The sequence below is a fragment of the Papio anubis genome, chromosome 1 (genome assembly GCF_008728515.1).
Source record: "Papio anubis isolate 15944 chromosome 1, Panubis1.0, whole genome shotgun sequence".
Lineage (NCBI taxonomy): Eukaryota > Metazoa > Chordata > Mammalia > Primates > Cercopithecidae > Papio > Papio anubis.
In genome coordinates, this window is record NC_044976.1 from 123,341,561 (window position 1) to 123,361,882 (window position 20,322).

General features: G+C 41.4%; 1 protein-coding gene across 1 annotated transcript; it reads left to right on the forward strand.

Annotated features, from left to right (window-relative positions):
- The first annotated feature begins 2,160 nt into the window (after window positions 1-2,160).
- Window positions 2,161-10,052, forward strand: LOC101023913 (late cornified envelope protein 1C). The gene has a single exon (XM_021923782.2). The coding sequence runs from the start codon at window positions 5,832-5,834 to the stop codon at window positions 6,186-6,188; it is 357 nt and encodes a 118-aa protein (XP_021779474.1). The 5' UTR covers window positions 2,161-5,831; the 3' UTR covers window positions 6,189-10,052.
- The last annotated feature ends 10,270 nt before the right edge of the window (window positions 10,053-20,322 follow it).

A 20,322-nucleotide genomic window follows, 5' to 3' on the forward strand; every position in this document is an offset into this window, starting at 1 on the left:
GCAGGAAGCTTCAAGGAGGAGGAATTGAAGCAGTGGTGGGATATGGAATAGCAGAGAGGACAGGGATGGGGTGAATTGGAAAAATGCCTTAAGCAAAACACTGAGTCTAGAGGAAGTATAAGATCTGGGGGAAGGAAGCCCAGATGCCAGGGTGAGGGTGGGGTTAAGCACAGCAACGTCAGCAGCTATCACAGAGGGTCATCAGTGTATTGACACCACTCAGCCAGTGTGCCATCAGCACGGCTTCTTAGTTCTACCAGTGGGAGAGGAAATACCAGAAAGGGGAGGCTTTGCAGTCAATCAGAAATACTATTTAGGCTCAAATTGGGATTGAGTCCTTAGTCACTGAAAGGTGGCCTTCCTTGACCTGGCCTGAATGTGAAATCCGGATTGAGCAATAAGTTAATTAATCAATCATTTCCACAGCATTTCATCAGCATTCTTCAGAGGTTTGTTTTGTTCAGTGAGAAATCCAGGAGGTGTCTCCAGTGAGTATAGTCTTCATCTTCCTGTACCAGAGCAGGGTTTCTCATCCTCAGCACTACTGACGATTTGGACAACATAATTCTTTCTTAGCGAAGGCCTATTCTGTGATTTGAAGGGTGCTTAGCAGCATCTGTGGCTTCTATCAACTAGATGACAGCAGCTGTGATGATCAAACACTTATCCAGATTGTCCAATGCCCTCTTTTGGGGTGTGGTAGTCAGGCCATCCCCAACCTTATCCCATTGAGAACCACCGAATTGGAGGAAAGTCTTCAGCTTTGTCCTCAAGGCCATCCCAAGCCAACAGTGAATCACATCTTCCCCTTGCCTCCATCCCAAGAACCTCCCATTCATGAAAAATAAAAATTCTCTGTAAGGCAGGAATACATGCAAATACATGCAAGCCATTACAACTTTAAGGATATACAGAAGGTTTTTATTTTTCCCCAAGGGATCTGCATGCTGATTATGGAAGAGTAGTTTATCCTGGCTATTATGGCAATTGTGAGTAGATTATCTGTGCCAGTAATTATCATCATTATTTGACAAACTTGTCCAAGAGCTCAGAACACTCACTTTCTAACCTTCCTACTTAGTTGCCATGCAGTGCTAGTGGCACCTTGAAAAATATAAGCAGGAAATTCTATTGTCTTGGAGAAGTGTAACACAGGCCATTTTAACACAACAAGGAATTATTTGTATTGATGATTAGTCAATGGGATTAATGGGTAAAAGGAGAAAAAGACAAAAATGCACAAGGGCCCTTGGGAGGGCTTCAAGAGCAGGCCTACAGATGCCCTTCTGGATGCCCACGACTGCTCTTCTGGGTACCCACTGAATACAGGAGACTAGTTGAGAATAAGTAAAAAAAAAGAAAAGAAAAAAGAAAAAAAAGAAAGAAAAACACGTATAGGAGCACATTATGAATTAGGGCTGGTGATATGATTATGAGTGGGGAAAATCTTGGGGTGTCAGTTAAATATGGGGAGAATCTGAGGCTTGTTTAAGTCTGAGAATTTGGGAGACAGACTGATACAAGGTTCTCTTAAACAAAGTAGTGATTATTAGAGATAGATTGTTACTCCTGAAAAATGTCAGATTTATTTGTTCCTCCAATGACTCATCCTAGATCCTTGGCAACAGATGTGTTTTGAAATTTAGAACTCTTATTTTTTTAAGGAGGGCAATAGAGTGAATCGAATTCATTAGTAACACTACAAGTGTGCTTCAAAATTGGCCATATTCAGTCTCAATACCATGGAATTAGAACCAAGGACTTGAACACATGTTAGGCAGGCAAGGTGAGGGTGGGCAGTCCAGGACCACCTGTTATCCCTAAGGCTTCACGGATCCTTCCCCTTGGGGAGGACATTTATATTTTTACAACAGAACATAAGAATATTTACAGTGAAGTGAGCTCACTGTCTGTTCAGGTCAGGTTTTTTTTTTTTTTTTTTTTTTTTGCCACCATATGAATATTGTCAACAATCAGACAAAAAGTCAGTTTTTAGGGGTGCCAGAATTGGAAATTGTGACTATGAGAGTGTGGATATGTAGTAATATTTGGCAAGTATCATCAATGGTATTTTCTTATTTCATTTTCTACTGCTGTTGCCCTCTGTGTTCACGCTGCTGATAAAGATGTACCCAAGACTGGGTAATTTATAAAGGAAAGAGGTTTAATTAACTCACAGTTCAACATGGCTGGAGAGGCCTCAGGAAACTTACCATCATGGTGGAAGTGGGAGGAAACACATCCTTCTTCACATGGTGGCAGTAAGAAGTACTGAGCAAAGGGTGAAAAACCCCTTATGAAACCATCACATCTCTTGAGAACTCACTATCATGAGAAAAGCAGCATGGGGGTAACCAACCTCATGATTCAATTACCTCACATGAGTCTCTCCCATGACATGTGGGGATTCTGGGAACTACAATTCAAGATGTGATTTGGGTGGGGACACAGCCAAACCATGTCACCCTCTCTCACAGGGTCTGCCTAAAAGTCCTCTTCCATGTTAGAATCCAGCACTGATGTGATCATTCTTCCCATTCTAAAACAATAAACCTGTAAGTAAAAAAATAAAATTAAACTAAAGCCTTCAGGAGATGGATTTCTGGTGAACACTCAATACAGACAGGCCAGTGACTTGCCCTGACAATGGACTTTCCACAGGCTGAACCCAGTCTTTCTTTTAGCTGCACTTTGTGCCTTGTTCTCTACCAAATGCCCTGCATTCCAACCACAAAAGACCACCTGCCCCTCCTGCCCTGTACTTTCCACAGGCTGAACCCAGTCTTTCTTTTAGCTGCACTTTGTGCCTTATTCTCTATCACATGCCCTGCATTTCAACCACAAAAGACCTCTCCTGCCCTGTACATATTGTCATACCCCTCACTTCTTCTCCACATACCTCCCTACTCCCTACCACCTCCATCTCTCTAAGCTATCTAAACCTCACCACCCCTTAAAGCCTGTATCCTATCAGACACCCTTAACAAACCTGTCCTAGACACCCTCCCTCAGAATCCCTCTCTCTTCCACCAGTCTTCCAAGACTAATTGGTATCCTCTTTCTGGACCTATAGTACCATTTATTGGCTTACTATGTATTTATCCTGCTTGGGATTTATTAATTTCTTGGCCCTATAGGTTAATAATTTTTATCACTTTTGGAAAGTTTTTGACCATTATTTAAAAAGATATTTCCTCCCCCATTCTATTTATTCTCTCTTCCTGAAACTCTAAATACATGGGTGCCAAAATGTTTGATATTATTCAATGTGATCACCTGTTCATTTTTTCAGTATTTTTCCCTTTCTTCAGTTCGGTTTGAACAATTTCTTCAAGTTCACCAATCTGTTCTTCTGCAACTTATGATCTGCTAAAAACATCCAATAATTCTTTGATATTATATATAATTTTGACCACATTTATTTTTCAAATATTGGTTTATCACTTTTACATTTTGCATTTGGTTAATTTTGAGCATGGGAAACTGGAAAATCAAACCCAGGAAATGTATATTGCAACAAAGCCAATACTTTCAAATTAAATATTGACTATGTCTATTCTTGTCTATACCAGCTACACCACTCCAAGTCACAGTTTAAAGCCACCTCATTGGCTGTTCTCTTCTCTTCACCCTTCCCATCTTTATTTTACCTCATCCCTTCAGATTTTCCTCAGGAAACTGCAAATTCTTTTATGCTGTAATTTAGGGCAATATACATCTCTTTAGTCCTCTTTTCTTATACCCACTCTGGATCTACCTTCAGAAAGCCCAATTCACTGAGGCATGTGGGAGAAAAAAAAAATGACCTTTAGTTTTAATAAGAGCCACCTAACTTAAAAGGCACCTGTGGCTTTAGAAATTCCCAATGTCCATTAAAACCTCAGGTTTCCCTCTATTTTTCTTTGTGTCTGTCTGTCTCTGTCTATCTATCTATCTATCTATCTGTCTATCTATCTATCTATCCATCCATTTCCTGATTATAACCGCATGCCACATACTATCTCAGCTACTTCCCCTTTGCCATCTTAATTAATTTGTAAATCCTGCAAAAAAGATATTTCTCTTATTATCTGTATTCAAAATATCAGAAAGCCAATGACCAAAAATATTGAGTACTTGGCCAGGGTCTCCAAAGCCTCTTTTCTCAACTACTATGAAGCACACACATGCGCATGTGTGCACAGACAAACCCCACAATGCAGTCTTGTGGATTCTTAACCAAGCTATCTGGAGCCAAAGGTCTAGATGGAAAATTAGTATCTAGGATGGAAGGAAAAAGGGGTTGTTTGTGCAGAATTCATAAGCGTGACTACAAGACTGTGAAGAGAGCCATCTTCATAGGATATAGGCCACTGAGGACTCCAGGAACCATGATGTTCACTTTCACCCACCACAAGCCCCCATTTCCACCAAGCTCTTTCCTAGCTGAGAGCAGCTCCCCTGAACACCCATGAAGGAAGGTGTGTGCAGAACTGCCAGTCACCACTCGTCACAAGACCTATGTGGGTGTCAGGAGGCAGGTCCTCTCATGCCCAGGCCCTGTCTCACAGCTGGAGGCAGCACCCAAGGGCAGAATAAAAGGGCTCAGGGCCAGAGCATCTCATCCACTCACCTCCTGTGGTGCTGAAGAACCCTGTGCTGCCTGTAATCTTGGTAAGTGTGCCCCGGGAAAAGGAGCAGGGGCTTCCACAGAGGAATGCTGAGGCCAGGGAGGGAGGGGATGGATATTCAGACTAGGGCAGGAGTAGAGTCTAGTAGAGTCTAGTCAGGGCCTCAGGGGCCTGGAATTGTGATTGGCAAGGAATGGGGCAGGGGAAGAAAATTGGAAAGAGGAGGTAGAGGGGTGGGGTGGAGTGAGAGAGATTAAGAAGAACTGGTAAGATCTGGAGGGCTGTATGACACAGATTTAGAGGAACCAAATTGTTTTCAGTTGCTCAGTGTGTTTCTCTGGTTTTAGAGAATAAACACATTGGCCACTAGATTACGCTGGAGTGGGTCACATAGGGGGAATATAATTTTGGAAATACAGACATACTTATTTGTAGAAAAGATATGCTGAGGACATTGCTACTTAGAGGAAGAAAGGATCAGAGACACCTGTGGATCTTGTTAGATGCCAACAGGAAGATCTGTAGTGGAAAACTGAGTCCACACTGAAGTTTAGAAGGCATGTGACAGCACCTGGGGACAGGCCTGGGGAGGCAGCATGTGCTAAAGGGCAGAACCCAGGATGGCAACCAGGGGACCCAGGAACAAATGTGACATGCTAGTGAATAACTTTGGGCCAGTGAAGTTACCTCCTTTGGCTTCAGTTTCTTTATTTATATATTGAGTCTGTTGGAACAAATGGACTCCAACGTCCTTTGCGGTTATAGTTTTCTCTATTTCTGCAAACCGAAATACATCAGTTCTTCCAATAGAAATTTCTTTTGATTTTTCCTTAAAGAGATTTTTCACCTCTAAACTGGTCCCAACATTGAACATTTTTAGAATTCTTGGTGATGTGATAGAATGAATGTTGGCCTGGAGCCAATTTATTTCCTGGCCTTCTCTCCCACACTTAGGAGCTTTTAATGAGCAGAAACTTTATTTACATATTTGGAGATTATATATTGCAGGACAACATCTCAAATAAGGTTTGAAGTGAGAATCCATGAAAGAAAGCACTTGGTAAACACTGAGAGTGATAAAAACATTAGAGGTAGTTTTGGGCTTTCAAAATGAAGGGTCTAGAAATAATGCAGAAAGGACAAGAATAGACAGGGGTGGCCTCTGCCTCTGTCTAACTTGCTGTCTGACTCTCCTTCAGCTCCTGAACACCCGCCACCGAGATGTCCTGCCAGCAGAGCCAGCAGCAGTGCCAGCCCCCTCCCAAGTGCACCCCCAAGTGCCCTCCCAAGTGCCCCGCCCCTAAATGCCCCCCAAAGTGTCCCCCTAAGTGCCCTCCAGTCTCTTCCTGCTGCAGTGTCAGCTCCGGAGGCTGCTGTGGCTCCAGCTCTGGGGGCTGCTGTGGCTCCAGCTCTGGGGGCTGCTGCAGCTCTGGGGGTGGTGGCTGCTGCCTGAGCCACCACAGGCGCCGCAGGTCCCACTGCCACAGACCCCAGAGCTCTGACTGCTGCAGCCAGCCCTCAGGGGGATCCAGCTGCTGTGGAGGGGGCAGTGGCCAGCACTCTGGAGGCTGCTGCTGAAGTGGACCTTGTGCCTAGAAGAGCAGATTTAGAGGCATGAGAGGTGCAACTTCATCTTCCTTGGGCCTGGCTGTGTTGCTGGGACATTTTAGTAAGGACTTCAAACTCTGTCCTGGAAGATTCCTCTGACCTAGAATGCAGAAATCTGCCCTCTCACAAAAATTCATCTTCCAGCCTCTGATTCCATCTGTGCACCTGGCCTGGAAACACCAAATAGAAGACCTTACCTCATTCCCCTGATTTCCTTGGCAATCTCCATTGTGCATGAAACAATAAAACAAATAATGTGCTCATCGTCTTTTTCTAGACTGCATTACTCTGGCCTGTAAATGTGCCGAGAGGGATAAGCATGCCTGATCTCAGCTCCATCACCTGGTTATCTGGGCCTTGAAGCAGCATAGCTTGCTTGACTCCTTCAACTCCTGGTCCTCACCAGAGCTGATCCCCGCCGCTCGGTGCCTCAGCCAGGGTCAAGTCAGGAAAGAGAATTATGAGATTTACTTTAACAGACACAAGTTTATATAAAGAATTGCTTACTTGGCATCAGAGAACTGACAAGACCAATAGAGGACAAAAAGAGTTTGTGGAGGCAGTAACTGTCATTGCCACCATGCTACCAATGGCAGGGAAAGGGAGTGTCTTGAAATTATCAAAACTTAGAAACTTGGAGCAGTTTCCCATGAATTGAAACTCAGGCCTCTAGGAAAGAGGCCCTTCTCAAGAGTGCCGGGGTCCCTGAGCTCAGAGGAGGGGCCCTATGTGTCTGGACTCAGGCTTCTGAGGAGGGGCACAAGCTGGTGCTGGTCCTAGGGTCTGTCTCCATGATAACCCAACAAGGTTGGTTTTGTGAGTGGGAGAAACTGCACACTGGAACCACTGTTGCTACTGGGATAAATTGCTCCTGCTGGGGTGAGAAGTAATATTGGGGTGACTTGGAGAATTCTAAGGGAATCTAAGGAAGCCTGGTCCTTGTAGCTCTGTCAGTCTCCAAGTTCTCTCTAGCTCCCCCTACTGGCAGAGACTCCAGGAAACAGGCGGCAAAGAGAAATCGGGTTGGCAGTCCCAACCCTCCATCACAAGGCCAGATGTGGAAGGGAGGACCGAAGTGGAGCGATGATGACATAATAACCCTGGTTATTAAGGAAGACAGATATTATCCTACTCAGCTGTCACCCTCCTTCTTCCTGATACCCTCACTCTCTCCCCATCTATTCTCCCGAAGAATTTTACCATGCTCTTCCTTCAGCAACCATAGCAAAATGATTCCATGTAGCTTGTACTTTAAAAATGCAGACTGCTCTAGTACAAATAAACCTTTGAGCTTCAAATAGTTTCTGTTCTTGCCACTGCCTATACAAATGGAGTCATAAATTATAGACACACACACGCAAACACACACACACCCAAACACACACACACACACACACACACATACAAACACACCAATGTTCATCCCAGGTGTCAAGAGCTTGGAAGCAATGTCCAACTCTGTGAAAGAAAGACACCCTGCCTCTGTGCTTCTAGAAGTCCTTCTGATTGTCTGTCCTGAGGTTTGGATCGTGGATGAATGTCAGTCAGCTTCCTCCATTTCCAGGAAGCTTCCCTCATATTTCCTCTACTTTCACACTATTTTAACATTACAGTCCTTCAATATTAGTATTCTCAGGCTATCCTCTCTCCTATCATGACTTCTTGTGTCCTTTCCTCCTGGAACCACCCAGATGTGCTTCCTCTTTCCCCATCTGGCATGGAGTCCCTGAAGAAAAGGCAGTTTGAATCCCTGTGAATTGCAACCCCTGTATTACCAGGCCTGTCTGCATTGGGATCAGGGATACTCCATAGGCACAGTCAACATATAGGCCTTGGGTAAGGACTTCCTGAGTTCAGGGGATATGGGTATTACACCATCCTTGGGGATTTCTGAGGAGAAGGGCTGGGCTTCTCTCCTTGTCCTGTGGCTCCCTAAGGCAGGAGAACCTGTGCTTTAACTTGAGAAGGCTTCCTCCAGGGAGGAGCAGACATCTCACAGTACTCCCACTAAAAGTGACAACATTTTAATCTCTTTCCTCCTTTTTCCAAGCTCCAAGGACCAGAGCTATTTAGACAGGGACTCACAGATGCTTCAAGGTCAGGAGCTCCTTAAATTTAAAGACATCAGTTTTCTGCAGGGTCCCTGTAAGTCTTCCCTTCTTCTTTGGCTCTCTGATGAGTCCAGAAACCAGTATCAAGGAGTGGGGTTGGACTTCATTCCTTCTCTGCTTTCCACCTGTGGGGACTGTTAAAAGGTAAACTGAGGTATAATACAATCTTAAAGAGTTTATTTGAGCAAACAGCAATTCATGAACCCCAAAAGTGGTTTGAGGGCTCTGTCAAGAGAACACAAGGGGAAAGCTTTTATAAAGCAAACACAAAAGTAAAGTGAAGAAAATATTCGATTGGTTCTTGTTACACCATTTTCTTACTCAGTCTATCCTGCTGAAAGTCCCTAGTTGCATAATTATAAGGTAGCTCTGGTGGCTTCTGATTGGTTGGTTTGAAGTATCATTTTTCTTTAATACAGGCATTTACAAGAAATAACCTAAGTTACGTTTCCCTTATGTTTGGAGATCAAGCAAAGTTGAGGTCATTTATGAGGCCTAACTGGCTTTGTCTGTCCAGGGACTCTTCAGGTCTGGTGTCCATTTTCATTTACTTTAACAAGACCCTCCTGTTCATGCATACAAATGCTCCACAATTCCCACTCAGTTTGAGACCAGGATGGTGACACAGTCCAAGCAGCATGAGAAGATCCAGAAAGCCCTCTCTGAGCACTTCCTCCCACTTTAGATACTCAAACCAGTGGCCGAGGAGTGCCACCATCCTGGGCTGCTAGAGAAAAGACAACCTTCTCAGCCACCTTGCTGACTCCCATCTGCTCATTCCCTGAAGAACATCTCTTACACTCTATCGTTCTGTGTTCTGATGAATGGGTAATATTATAAGAAGCATCAGTGATTGAGCAATTTCAATACACCAGGCACTGTGTGCTCACAGTATACTATTTAATCTTTGAAATTTCTATGAAGCAGGTCCATTTTTAGCCTCAGTTTAAAAGTCAGAAATTCAGGCACAGAGAATTAGATGCAAGTATTTATTCAAGATATTTGCCACAGTTATCTATGCCAGCACCATCTCCCTCCTCTGCTCAGCGAATGCATGACAGATAGCCAGAGAGTGGACTCCTAGGGTGGTATCTGTTGGGCTGTGTTGTGGACCTTCCAGAAAGACAGACACTGTTCAGGATCCTAAGGAGATGGCCCCATCACAGTCCTTTGAGAATTCCCCCTTCCCTCCCTAGCTTCACAGAAACTCAGGAAAACTCCTCATCTCCACGGGTCTCAGAGTGATGAAAGGGGCTGTTTTGAAGACCTTATGATTTTTTGCACAATAAAACACACAAGTGCAAAGAAAATATCTTCATCTTGAACACATATGATGGGAGGAAATGGAGTACCATAAATAGCCAGGAGACGCTTTTGTGTGAAAAGAATTTAAAATATGTTAGCATATAGATCAGTGGAGAAAGGATGGCTTATTTAGTAAGTTGAACTGGAGAAAAAAAGAAATTATATTCTTTAACAAAACAAGTTTCAGGAGGATTAAGGAGCTAATTTTTAAAATTGAATCACAAAGTAGAACTCACAATGGAAAAATGTTTTTATGCACAAAAGAAACGTAACAAATGTTAGTGACAAATTTTGATAGATCTAATACCATCAAAATAGAATTTTCAGTACATCCAAAATCATATGAAAGAAACAAACTAGAAAGCCATAACACTGTAAATAAACTATTCAATAAATGTTTACTAAGAGGGTAAAATATTCTAGGAGTTTATTTAGATAGTTGAGACATACTAGTGAGCAAACAGAAAAAAGATTCCCACACACATAGATTTGATTTTATTGAAAGATTTTCAATGAGTACTATTTCAGAATTTTCATATAATAAAATATAATACATTTTTTGTTAGGCACTCAATCTTTGCCAATTTGATATAAGTAAATAAATTGAATAGACACCCTACATCAGAAAAAGACAAAATGTTTCACTTTTTTTAAATAATTAAAAGGGCATGTATACAATTTATATATATACATTTTAAAGTTAGAATTTTAAATTAAATTTCAAATCAAATTATTGAAATAAAAGTTAAAATTTAAAAGTTCTTATTTAAAAGTTTTAGTTAAAATATCTGTAATTGTTATGAGAAATTGATATTTAAAAAGTATAAATACTTGTTTAATAAATAATTCCTTACACATCACCCAATAAAGAGGTAAACAGTTTTATACATTTGATGCCTATCTTCTCTCTGCCCTCCAGAGGAATATCCTGAGTTTAGAGTTCAGTATTCCTATATATTTCTTTAAACTTCTATTACATTATACATTTCCTTAAAATATGCAGTCTAGTTTACATATTTTCAACTCAAACATTACACACTTGATGAAATCTTATGCAAACTTGCTTTCCTATCACAGAATCATTTGTGAGATATTCCTATTAATTGGCTTAGCTGTGTGCATTTCGTACTGCTATGCAATATTTCACCTTACAACCACACTACTACATATTTAAGCAATCTCTTTTTAAGGAATATTTATGTTGTTTCTAATTATCTTGCAAATCTAAATGATTCCACTATTTAAAATTCTCTGTCATCCTTGCTTAGGCATGTCTCTCTAGGATATGTGCTGAGGGATCATACAATTGAATTGTGGATAGGCTCGTCTTTAATTTTACAATATGCTGTCACATTGATCTCCAGCTCACACTCCCTCCATCAGTGTGAGAATGCCTGTGGCTTCACATACTGGCAACACTGTGTGATATTAGATGTTTATATAATTGTCCAGTGATGAGTGTGAAACAGTTTCTCATAGTTGTCATGTGATCCTTTTTCCTAAGTATGTAGTTCATTAAAAATATACATATTATTATAAAACATGCATTTTTCTGTTTAAAGTCGCATCTTTAAATTTTTTATCTTCCATTATTTTCAGAGATATAAGAATATTGGTCTTGTATTCTGAAATCTTACTGAACTCCTATTATTTCTAATTTGCTACTGTGAACATTCTTATGCATATATTCTTTCCCTCATTCCCTTATTTCCTTAGGTGAAATTCTAGATGTTCAAACATTGTAAAAGAGTATGTTCATTTTACTTTTTAATTCATTTACACACCATCAAGTGTGTGTTAAATGATCATCACATTGTAATGAAGAATAATTATGGCAATTTATTTTCACACTAATAAAGCATGAGTGCTCGATTCCACAAATCCTCCCCAACACTGAGTTTTTATTGGGTAATCTTTGCCAATCTGATATGAATAAACTGGATAGACAACCTACATCAGAAAAACCCAAAATATTTCCTTTTGTTATTTTTCATTTTTTGATTATTATTCACATGGAATTTTTTTTTTTTTTTTTTTTTTTTTTTTTGCGACAGAGTCTCTCTCTGTCGCCCAGGCTGGAGTGCAGTGGCCTGATCATGGCTTACTACAACCTCTGCCTCCTGGGTTCAAGCGATTCTCCTGCCTCAGCCTCCCAAGTAGCTGGAATTATAGGTGCTGCCACCACGCCTGGCTAATTTTTTGTATTTTCGGTGGAGACGGATTTCACCATGTTGGCCAGGCTGGTCTTGAACTCCACCCTCCTTGGCCTTCCAAAGTGCTGGGATTACAGGCATGAACCACCACGCCCGGCCACATTGAACATATTTTTAACTTGTTTTTCCCATTTGTGTTTCTTTTCTAGTATGTGTGTTGCCTGTTCATGGCCTTTGATTGTTCTTTGTATTGGCATACTTGCATTTTTCCAATTAAATTGTAAGGGCTGTTTTTCTATATTCTTAGCAAATGTATTGCAATTTCCTCCAACCGATTACTTTTCTTTCTGTCTTATCTGTGATGTTATTTGCTATGTAGATTTCTAAGTTTTAAAAATGCACTTGTTTTTCTTTTATATTTCCTTTTCTCTTTTTCACTCAAAATAATTTTTTTATCAACGAATTAGAAAACATAAATATCTTCATCTAAGTGTGCATTAAAAGGAATTTACAATACAAAATAAAGGTTTTGGGGGAAAAAAAGGGGGAACAAACCAAAAACTGCTGATGTACAAGATCCTTCTCTGGAAAGGGCTGTAGGGTCCAGGGAACAGAGTGAAGTCCATACAGTTAGAATTACTTCCTGTGGATCTCAGCCATGTGTCCTGTCATCTCCTGAGATTATAAGAGGCAGATACCTTTCATGAAAAGATAACCCCAGAAAGCCAATCACTTATCAGGAAATGTTTCTTCCATTGAGATGATATCCAGCCAGTTTAAATCTAATAGCCAAGGCTTAGCAATGAATCCTCATGATACTACAACCACGCTGCTGATTTATCACCAAACCCAAGTCAGGGTAATTGTTGTTGGGCGCTGCCCTTCCTGGAGACAGAGGCATGGCTCAGTGGCATGTCAGCCCCACCATACCAGGAATCAGTGAGCTGGGCATATGAGTAGTACTTCCTGAGTAAGCCAAGGAATCAATACCCTGACCTCTCCTTCAATAACAAAGCCCTTTGGGACAACCTAAGTACAGACATCGTCCTTGAATAATACAGAGGCATCCAAGGGATATGGCAAGCACTTATCGTTGTGCATGTCTTAGGGCCAATCCCACATGGGATGATCTCCAGTCAGATGGAAAAGCTATTTGCAAGCTCTCGGGTGCTATGAAATGCTGATGAAATGATTACATGCATATCCTTGCTCTAAGTGCTGATAAAAGATACAAACATCACATCCAGCCAAAATATTCAATCTCATTTCAGAGATATGTCACATAAAGCAAAACACATTAAGGCAAGGAGTAGTTTGTTCAAAGTAGAGTTAACTGGCCAAGTCAGCTGAAGAGGATTTCTTCTCTAAAAAAGCAAAGCAGTCAGCCGGGCATAGTGGCTCACGCTTGTAATTCTAGCACTTTGGGAGGCTGAGGCAGGAGGACCACTTGAGTCCAGGAGTTCAAGAACACCTTGGCCAACATAATGAGACTCCAACTTTACAAAACAATTAAAAATTACCTGGGCCATGATGGCGTGTGCCTGCAGTCCTAGCAAAAGTTCAAAGCTGTAGTGACCCCTGATTTGTACCATGGCACTCCAGTCTGGGTGACAGAGCAGTACCTTGTCTCAAAAGGAAAAAAAACAATAAAAAGAAAAGAAAAGCAAATAAAAACTTGTAGAAACAGAATAAGGTCACATCACACAGGCCCTTGAACGCGAAGGGTAAGAGTTTTGGCTTTATCATGAATCAGCAAAAGCCTTTGAGAAGACTTGTTCAATGGTAGCATGACTATTTACATTTTCATCCAAACTGGCACACATTCAAGATGAAAAAGAAGGTTTGTGATAATATATGTTGAGACAAAAGGCATAATCCCAAACTGTTCCTGGCAAACTGGGATGTTTGGTCACTCTATTAAGGTCACAGGCAATTATTTCTAGAACAGTTCTAATGAAGAGCTAGAGAGAGAAACCAAGAAGGCGAGAGGCAGAGAAACAGCTAAGAAAATACGCACACACAGAGTCATTATAAAATATATGATGTGTGTATGTTTATATAAACACACACATTTAGTGTATATATTATTTGGATATCCTAATACATATGACAAACATATTTATATTTTGCAACTACTTGTGAACTAGCTTCACTCTTCTGCTTATGACCTAGATATCACTAATGTATTATATTGTTCCAGGCTCTGGAGAATTTTAGATGCTCCCCCAGTGTTTCTACCACTGACAGGAAAGAGAAGGCTTTTCCTCATATGTTTGTTCTGGCTGTAGTACGCCTTCTTCTAATTCATGAATTAGTTTTATGTTGGAAAAGCTCACCATATTGTTGTATACAAACTTGAACCAGATAGGAACTCCTGCGCTTTCCCTTCATCTACTGAGAGTAGAGGGAAAGAAAACACTTTTCAAGCAGAAACAATACGGGGAAACCTAGGAGGAGGGAGCTGCTGAGGTGAAAAGCTCCTAGAGGCTCTCCTACCATGTCGTGGACAGTGTCCTGCACCTAAGGCCTGGCTTTCCCCCCAGTCCCCCTTTCCCCTTCCATCTCCCCATGTGTGCCTTTCCCTCCTTCCTGACATAGGGTCCTTGGAAACTCCGGGATTTTTCACTCCATGTGGAACGATACAGAGTTCTGGAGTTCTCCTACTCCACACAAATGCCTTCCCTATTCACACTCACAGTCATTCCTACTTCATAGTCAAATACATCAATATACTTAGCAGAACAAAGGAAGGGGTCTTAAACATTAAAAAAGGAAACAATCAAAAAACCGAACAATCCCAAATCCCAGATTTACACCCCACCCCCTCCACCTTGGAAAGCAGCTATGACTTCAAAATGATACCTATTCCTTTATTGATGCATATGTAGGCATCACATTTTTTAAGGGTCTATCATCTCACGGACCTTCTACCAGACTCTTTCCTTATATTATTTTACTGGCTGGCACAATACCCTTAGAGATATCTGTATCACTATCTGTACTTTTAAACTGAGGAACAAACAAGAACAACAAACTAAAAAGGAGTCAAGTAAAGTAATTTTCACAAGTACACACAGACATTAGATGGCAGAACCAGGACAGTTTTCTAGCCTGTCTGACTGCAAGCTCTTAAATATAATGGAATGCATCAGGGGTCAGCATTTCTTTTCTTTTCTTTTCTTTTCTTTTCTTTCTTTTTTCTTTTTTTTTTTTTTCTACAAGCTGTAAGAGAATAAATATTTTAGGCTTTGGGAACCATAGCATCTCTATCCCAGTTACTCAGATCTCCATTGTAGTGTGAGAAGAACCACAGACACAATCAATAAAATAAAGAATGTGGCTCATTATCTGAGTCAGAGAAATAAAACTTCATGAAGCCCGAAATTTGAATTTAATATAATTTTTATATGTTGTAAAACATTTTCCTTTTTTGCTTTCTTTTCTCAACAATTTAAACACATAAAAACCTCGCAGGCTGTCCAAATCAGGAAGCAGGCAGATTTGGGCTGCAGACAGAAGTTAGCTGACCCCTGGTAGCCTGGGAGGATTACCTAGACTTAAGTGGGAATATGTGAAAGAATCTCTAAATTACAGTCCGAACTCAGCTGCCAAGAGCCAATGAGTACCAGGAGCAACAAAAAGGAACAAAGGAATTGGGAGCCAATGTGCAAAAACTAGAACTAAAAAGCAGTCAAGGCTGGGATTTACCAGGAAGAATGGGGCAGAAAGTCATGTATAAATTGCCCTCACCCTTTTTTTTTTTAAGCAGCCCTACTCCTATTCAGCAGCAGCTGCCCTCAGCCTGGGGAGGAAGACAGGTGAGAAGCTGCCAGTCACCACCCATCACAGGACCCACGTGGGTATCAGGAGGCGAGTCCTCTCATGCCCAGGCCCTGTCTCACCACAGGAGGCAGAAACTCAGGCTGGGATAAAAGGGCTCAGGGCCAGAGCACCCTATTCACTCACTTCCTGAGGTGCTGAAGGACCCTGTGCTGCCTGTGACTTTGGTATGTGTCCTCTGGAAACAGCAGCAGGGGCTTCCACAGAGGGATGCTCAGATCAGGGTAGGAGAGGTGGTGGGCAGGGCCTCCGCGGCTGGAGGCCATGTTGTTAGAGGTGGGGAGTTTTCTTGAGAAGACTGATGGAATGGGGGACAGGGAGGGGACTGCTAACAACTGGGACAGAAAGAAGAACGGGCTGGCTGTGCCTTTGGGCTCCGAAAACACTGCTCTAGGGTGGAGCAGGTCCCTTGGGATGGGAAACCTTGAAGCACAGAGACCTGGGGCACTCTGATAGGCCACAGGAAGGAAGCCCACCTCTGAAAACACAACCTTGTCCCTGTCTGCAGGGAAGAGCTGGAGCCATGGACAGGGGACCAGAGGCTCCTTTGGGCTTATGGAACTGACATTTTTATGGGTCCGGGATTCGTTCACAGACTTCTCAGGTTGATTAGGACACACCAAGCCCGAGACCCACCATGCCAGCCCATCAGCTTTAGCAGGTGGTGAGCTGAGGAAGTCTGAGCTCCAGCCTGAGATCAGGCGGCCAGGATTCAAATTCCAGGGCTGCAGGAATTTATGGGTTTGTCTGTCTCTGCTTCAGCAAAGTGAGTTTACTGAGCCAGGAATATCCAAGATCTTTCGTAGTATGGATCTTACAGAGTAAAACTACCCTGCAAGTTACAAAAGGTAGTGACTATTTTTTCTCTTTAAGAAATAATTTTCCCTAAATGACCTATAAATCATATAATTTCAGGATGTGAAGACACATTCGGAATAATTTATTCATTCACTTACAACACTTTAGACTGTCAGATGCATTTTGTAATATTGTTTAGTCTTAGTTTACTATTTTGTGTAACAGATAACACACAAGGGTATCCAGAGCTTGCAAAGAGATGATGAGAGAATTTGGGGAAAGTATTGGAAGTGAAACTACTGGACATGATGTTTCTATAAGTATAAGTCATGCTAAGACTGTCAGAGGGGCAGGGTGACCTCTGCCTAGGTCTGATTTTCTGTCTGACTCTCCCTCAGCTCCTAAGTACCTACTGCCGAGATGTCCTGCCAGCAGAGCCAGCAGCAGTGCCAGCCCCCTCCCAAGTGCACCCCCAAGTGCCCTCCCAAGTGCCCACACCCAAATGCCCCAAAGTGTCCCTAAATTGTCCTCCAGTCTCCTCCTGCTGCAGTGTCAGCTCCGGAGGCTGCTGTGGCTCCAGCTCTGGGGGCTGCTGCAGCTCTGGGGGAGGTGGCTGCTGCCTGAGCCACCACAGGCGCCGCAGGTCCCACTGCCACAGACCCCAGAGCTCTGACTGCTGCAGCCAGCCCTCAGGGGGATCCAGCTGTTGTGGAGGGGGCAGCGGCCAGCATTCTGGAGGCTGTTGCTGAAGTGGACCTTGACTTCCTCTTCCTTCCGATTCTGCCTGAATAGCTGAGAGGTTCCAGCAAAAGCTTGAAGTCTTGCCTGGAGAATCCCTCTGGCCTGGTGTCAGGAAACCCAAAATCTTTCTCTTTAATGGCTTTCAGAGACTTTCTTCTGCATATCCATGGCTTCCCTGGGAACGCAAAGCACACACCTAATGCCTGCGCAGCTCACACTGCTGTATCCTGCTGCCTAAACTGAAGAAATAAAGTCCAGAATCTGCTCCCCAACTTGTTACTAGCCTGCTTGATTTTCCCGTTTGTGTCATCCCTATTCTGCTCCCCTGTGTCTGCTGGTGGCTGCTGAGGCCTTGGTGGACAGAGGATGGGGAAAGGGTTCAGGAGGAAAAAGCTTGCATTTTTGTGTGTTTTGTGTTTTTTCTTCTTTCTGTGTTTTCCTTTTAAACGAAGGGACTGAAGTAGTTTCAAGAAGCATTGTTCTTTCAACTTCTGGTTCCTTTCGTGTATGTAACTGTGTCCCTCAGGCATGGCCAGGAGGCCGACTTCATCCTCTTTCCCACTATCACCTCTTCACTCTTGTGTTCCTCGGTCCCCACTCCTTCCACTAACAATCTCCCCGGACTCCTCCTCCGTATTGTATGTGCATGCATTCACACACACATATGTACATGCACATAGGTGAAATGAATTTGCATTGTAAAAAAATTACATCACATTTGGTGCTGTATAATTTGCATGCAATAAAATTCAATAAATTTAAATGCAAATTTAAATGAGTTTTGTCAGCTATTTATAGCTGTATAACCACAATTGCAATAACATACCAAAAATGTAGTTAATTTATTGAGAAGATTTTCAAAATAACACAAAATCTAGAATACATAAGAGAAAATGTGGTACAGTTAACCACATTAAAATTAAAGTCTAAGTATCAGATAGTACCACTAAAGGCATGGAAGGATAAAAAATTAACTTGGGAAAATTATAACATATGTGATAGGGGATGACTCATATTGGTAAGAAACATAGAGTTCATGAAAATTGAGTAAACAAATGTTCCTATAAAAGTTTTGGCAGAATTCATATTTAATTCTCAAATAATTAATGAAGAAAATCAATAACTTCCGAAATTACATTTTAAAAGCAATTTAATCTCATTAATAAAGAAATAGCATAGCTCATCTTTTAGGGATGAGAACTCATCTATTGGTTCATAAGTTTTTTGTGAGCTTTTTAGCTCACAAAACATTGCTGTTGAAGCTGTGTGGAAATGATCACTTACTCTTTGTAATTTAGAATGCTAACTGGCATAACAATTCATGCAAAAGATTTGGTGACTAATTTATTCATTTAACAATACTTATTGGATTTCTAGTATTAGACAAATGAGACACAATATAATAACAAAAAATAGATATTTAAGAGTATTCACTGCTGAGGTGACATCAAATGATGACATAAGATGGTAAATAAGGAATCTCCAGGCTCTAGCTCACTTCAGAGACATTGGACAATGATATACAGACCAAAACATCTTTCTGAAAACTTTAAAAACAAGGTGAGAAGCTTCAGCAACCAAGCAAATCTTTAATAAAGAAAGTAACCATACTCAAATGGTAGGAAATTTTGTGGTGCTTTTGCTCACCCCTACCCTTTCCCATCTTATGCATAATGTGGTGTGGTCAGAGGAGGCTGCACAATTTCTCAGCCTTTCTTACAGATGGAAGGAAAAGAGTGGAACTTGCATACAAGATTGTAGGTTGTGTGAGGACTGTCTGAGGAAGTGATTTGTGTCTTACCTGACTTTAGAGCACCAATGAGTCAGTGGCATAGTCTGGATATTCGGTTGAAGGCTGCTGAAAGCAGAGGCTGCACTGTGGCATGAAACAGCTGCAAGGGGACTGCAGACTTGCAAGTGCCTAAAGATAAGAGATTAGCAGCAGAGGAACAAAATTGGCAAAGGCTCCAAGAAGAAGCAAGAGTAAGACTCTCTGAAAAATTTAGACATTTAAAAGCAGTCAGGGAACTGAAACAAAAGTGTCTGTGCACACACACAAACACAAACACAAGCACAAACACATGCTCAGGGAAGGTGCATCCCCAGGACAGGTTTGAGAGGACTCTGAGCCTTCACACTACACTGAAGGTTTTCCACTGCACAGAGCCAGCTCCCAAAGATGGAGAGACATGGTTGTTTTTGCAAACATCTAATTTTCAACAACAACAACAAAAACACAAGGCGTGCAAAGAGACAGAGAATTGACCTACTTACAGAAACAAAATATATCTCTAGAAACTGACTTTAAAGAAACACAAGCCAACGAATTCCTTGAAGAAGTTTTAAAACAACTGTCTTAAATGCTCAAAGAATTAAAGGAGAACACACAGAGAGGACCAATAAAATTAAGAAAATTATGTATTAACAAATAAAAATATCAACAGATAGAAATTATTTTTACAAAGACTCACACAGAAATTCTGGGGCTGAAGAATACAATAACTTCATAGAAAAATGATTCAGAGAAGTTCAACAGCAGAGTCAAAGAGGCAGAGACAAGAAAGAATCAGTAAATGGAAGACAAGTTATTTGAAATTACTGAATTTGAGGAGGAAAATGAAAAGAAAATAAAGTGAAAAGAACCTAAGAGACTTATTAGACAAATTAGACTTTAACTCAAAGACTGTTACGAAAGACAAATAAGGACATTGCATAATGATAAAAGAAATAATTTAACAAGAATATAGAATCATTATAAACACATATGTGCCTCAAATCAGAACTCTGACATATATGAAGCAAATACTGACAGAATTAAATGGAGAAATGGAGAGGTCTTCAATAATAGTAAGAGACTTCATATTCCACTTTCAGTAACAGATATAGAACAACCATGCAGAATATCAATAAGTATACAGAGGACGTGGAATACACTATACATCAATTGGATCAAAAAGACATATGCGGAACACTCCACCTGAGATCAGCAGAGTACACATTTATCTCAAATACACATGCAACATTCTCCAGGATGGGCCACATACGGAAGCCCACAAAACAAATCTTAATAAATGTTAAAATACTGAAACTATACAAAGTATTTTTTTCCAACTACAATGGAATAAGACTAGAATTCAGCAGCAAAAGGAAAACTGG

Bases quoted from the DNA above. Each gene is read 5' to 3' on its own strand.
- LOC101023913 (XM_021923782.2), top strand. From the start codon at position 5,832: ATGTCCTGCCAGCAGAGCCAGCAGCAGTGCCAGCCCCCTCCCAAGTGC.